The sequence below is a fragment of the Meles meles genome, chromosome 5, assembly GCF_922984935.1.
Source record: "Meles meles chromosome 5, mMelMel3.1 paternal haplotype, whole genome shotgun sequence".
Lineage (NCBI taxonomy): Eukaryota > Metazoa > Chordata > Mammalia > Carnivora > Mustelidae > Meles > Meles meles.
In genome coordinates, this window is record NC_060070.1 from 152,135,949 (window position 1) to 152,140,150 (window position 4,202).

Genomic DNA, 4,202 nt, shown 5'->3' on the forward strand with positions numbered 1-4,202 from the left:
GCCAGGTATCTGGGCTGTTTTTCGCATTAGACCACAGCTGAATCACATGCAAGTTGACATAGTATGCCAATAGTCACAGCATAAATGTCTGTGTACTTTATTTTCATAGGCGTGATCAAATTTTAAAGATTGTAGTTTAAGATCACTCACTTATGAAGAAGTTGGAGAGAGATTTTGAAGTCATTAATGGAGTTTTTATCCCCAAAATGAATTTAAAAGGAAGTGCAATCTACTGAACTGGAAAATCTTAAGACTAAAAATACTAATATGGTCCTGCATGGCATGAGAATGTATTGAATAATGAGCTCTCTGTGACTGTGAGTGTTTAATATTAACACGGATTTTGAGCTCCAAATGGAGAGTCAGTGAAAGAGATTTCTAAAATATTCTTCAGGGTTTCTGTCCTTTGCATTTACCTCCTCTTCCATGCGTCACAGAACAGGCAGCTTGTCTAGCTCTGACGTGCCAACACCTCTCTTAGTCCTGAGACATGATACTCATTCCTCCAAACAATGTAAGCAATAACTCCCCATCCTGACTCATTATAGACAAATTGTATCTACAGTTGATACTGAGACATTATTTGGTTCAATTTTTAAAAATCTTATGAAATTGAAATTACCTGGTCAAGGATTCAGAAGTCACGAGGATATACAAAATCCTGTTGTTTCCCATAACAATGGAACCTTACTTAAATGCCACAAGTGATAAATTGCATTGTGCCATTAAATTACTAATGCATATAGTTCTTGGGAGAAAATGATCATGACTGTGTTTAGAAGGCATTGTATTAGGTTTAAATAAGGATGGACACCCTCACATATCATGTAAAAGAATAATCATTTATATACACATATATGCTCTTTCCTGACTATTACATATTTTTAAAATTTCCATGTTACAGGAGGTGGAGGAAAAGTCCTCAGTGCTGGCTTGATTCCAAGCGTTGGTTGTCAGTCATGTAATCAGCGGATTATGTACCCCCTGCATGTTATCCTATCCATTCCTGACCACTGGAGATGCGCATTGCAGCCTCTGGAGTGATGACTTGACAATCCTGCAACTTCTGATAACTGCAAAGTTTTAGTGTACAAAATCTCAAAGCTGTTAGGAACACATGCCAACTCATGATGTAATTATGACAAAGCATTCTTAGAGCAGTGGACCCCTATTTTGCGCCCTGATGCACCTGAGAGAGAAATGAATCCCAACTCCATCACGTCTTACTAGTGCTTAGGAACATGTGCAAAAATGTTAGAATGAGACTTTGCCTTGGTTAGTTTACATTATACAAATACTCACCCTAAGACATGCCAAATAATTGAAAGAGTACTTGAAGGTATGCCATCTTTCAGTTCTTTGGGATCCTAAGAGACGCATAAATAAAATAATCAATGTAGTCTTCCCGAAAGTAGAGTTCTTTGTGAGAATAAGTGTGAATCAGAGGAGAGGAAATGCTGACAAAAGAACATTGGATAGGAGCTCCATTGGCGACTGAGTCCTGGCAACTTTCTCATCCTTACAGGAAAGCATTGCCAACTTCAGAGAAGTTACCTAGTCCTGGAGTTAAAATAAACTGCGGTGATATAAAACATAATTTTATCACAGAGGATGAGGATAGGACTGGGTAGAGGAGAAGATATGCTAGGGTCATGCTCTGGTGAATATAATGAACAGAATCAGAGGTATAGCTATAAACAGTAATGAGGTCATCTTCATCCTAAGATTTTGCTTGATCACTTGTACCCTTTTGAGTCTGGATATGACTCTAGGTTTCCCAGTATCGATGGGACGTATTAAGAATAATGTTTCACCTTGGGCGCCTGGGTGGCTCAGTGGGTTAAAGCCTCTGCCTTCGGCTCAGGTCATGATCCCGGAGTCCTGGGATTGAGCCCCACATCGGGCTCTCTGCTCAGCAGGGAGCCTGCTTCCTCCTCTCTCTCTGCCTGCTTCTCTGCCTACTTGTGTTCTCTGTCTGTCAAATAAGTAAATAAAATCTTAAAAAAAAAAAAAAAGGAATAATGTTTCACCTAACAGCAAACTTGGTTCTCTGATGCAGAGATATAAGCCACTTTTTTTTTTTTTTAAGATTTTATCTATTTATTTGACAGAGAGAGAGAGACCACAAGTAGGCAGAGCGGCAAGCAGAGAGAGAGAGGGAAGCAGGCTCCCTGCTGAACAGAGGGCCCTATGTGGGACTTGATCCCAGGACCTTGAGATCATAACCTGAGCTGAAGGCAGAGGCTTAACCCACTGAGCCCCCCAGGTGCCCATAAGCCACTTTTCTTATCCATGGTTTACATAATGTGTTTCCCCATTAAAAAGAAAGAAAGAAAGAAAAAGTGGATCAATTTATTTCCTTGTAAAATAATGAGCAGTTGAAATAATGAGCTGTCAAACTGAAAAGAAAGATACAAATTGCTGGTAAATAATCACAGCTGTGAATCTGTAAAACCCCAAATACTGTGCTCCTCAAACCAAATAATGACTTAATACTTACTGAAATCCTGAGTCAAGCATCCAGCATTTCCAAAGGCACTTCCCTTCTACCATTTTACCCGTCGTTTCATTTTGAGGGAGTATATCTATACGCTCTGTTCATTTGTTCATTCTTTGAGAAAGAGTGTGCGAGTGTGAGCAGTTGTGAGGGTGTTGGGGGTGGAGTGAGGGAGGGGCAGAGGGAAAGAAAGAACCTTGAGCAGGCTCTACCCCCAGGGAGAAGCCCAAGAAGGGGCTCCATCTCACAACCCTGAGATCACAACCCAAGCCAAAACCAAGAGTTGAACACTTGACTGACTGAGCCGCCCAGGCGCTCTTCTACCCTCTTCAAAGAAGCTCATCTTTCTCCCAACAGGTGATACATGGCCAGAGGTGATGGAGAAAGACAACACCAGCTCTTTCGAAGGCTTCATCCTGGTGGGCTTCTCTGACCGTCCCCACCTAGAGCTGATCCTCTTCGTGGTCGTCCTCACTTTTTACCTGCTGACTCTTCTTGGCAACATGACCATCATCTTGCTTTCCGCTCTGGATTCCCGGCTGCACACACCAATGTATTTCTTTTTGGCCAACCTCTCGTTCCTGGACATGTGTTTCACCACGGGCTCCATCCCTCAGATGCTCTACAACCTTCGGGGCTCAGACAAGACCATCAGCTATCTGGGCTGCGCCATCCAGCTCTACTTCGTCCTGGCTCTCGGAGGGGTGGAGTGCGTCCTCCTGGCGGTGATGGCCTACGACCGCTACGCTGCGGTCTGCAGACCCCTGCACTACACCGTCATCATGCACCCGCGACTCTGTGGGCAGCTGGCTTCCGTGGCATGGCTCAGTGGCTTTGGCAATTCCCTCATAATGGCACCCCAGACGTTGATGCTACCCCGCTGCGGGCACAGGCGGGTGGACCACTTTCTCTGTGAGATGCCAGCACTGATCGGCATGGCCTGTGTAGACACCATGAGCCTCGAGGCGCTGGCGTTCGCCTTGGCAATCTTCATCATCCTGGCGCCCCTCATCCTCATCCTCGTCTCTTACGGCTACATCGCACGAGCCGTGTTTCGGATCAAGTCGGCCGCCGGGCGAAAGAAAGCCTTCAACACCTGCAGCTCCCACCTAATCGTCGTCTCTCTCTTCTATGGCACCATCATATACATGTACCTCCAGCCAGCAAACACTTACTCCCAGGACCAGGGCAAGTTCCTCACTCTCTTCTACACGATCGTCACTCCCAGTGTGAACCCCCTGATCTACACACTGAGAAACAAGGATGTTAAAGAAGCCATGAAGAAGGCGCTGGGGAAGGGGGGTGCAGAAGGATAGCAAAAGTTTGCGGATTGTCTTTTGACCCATCTTTTGTATACATTGTTAGGCATAGCAAATGGAGGACTGTTCTGACATCGCAGACGGAAGAGGCGCTCAACGAGACTGGGAGCTCAGCGTTTAGAGAGGCTGAGAAGACGCGACGTTCCTGAGTCCGCACTTGCTTGTACTCCTCTCAGGTCCCTGTAAGCCAGGCACCAGTCACTAGGAGGGCTGCATTTCGGGACCAAACAATGACGCATGCTTGCAAAATACCAGCCATGAAAGTCGACACCAGGCATTCTGGTACCCATGCCTGCCTCTATCACAATGATTTATACTCATTAAGTCCACAACATATATGAAAAGGATATGCTTAGAAGTGAAAAAAAAAAAAAAAAAGTATTTTT

The 4,202-nt window shown here is 44.7% G+C and overlaps 1 protein-coding gene across 1 annotated transcript; it reads left to right on the forward strand.

Moving 5' to 3' along the window:
* The first annotated feature begins 2,874 nt into the window (after window positions 1-2,874).
* On the forward strand, window positions 2,875-3,813 carry LOC123942041 (putative olfactory receptor 2W6). The gene has a single exon (XM_046005965.1). It carries the CDS (start codon window positions 2,875-2,877, stop codon window positions 3,811-3,813), a length of 939 nt encoding a protein of 312 aa, XP_045861921.1.
* The last annotated feature ends 389 nt before the right edge of the window (window positions 3,814-4,202 follow it).

Bases quoted from the DNA above. Each gene is read 5' to 3' on its own strand.
- LOC123942041 (XM_046005965.1), top strand. From the start codon at position 2,875: ATGGAGAAAGACAACACCAGCTCTTTCGAAGGCTTCATCCTGGTGGGC.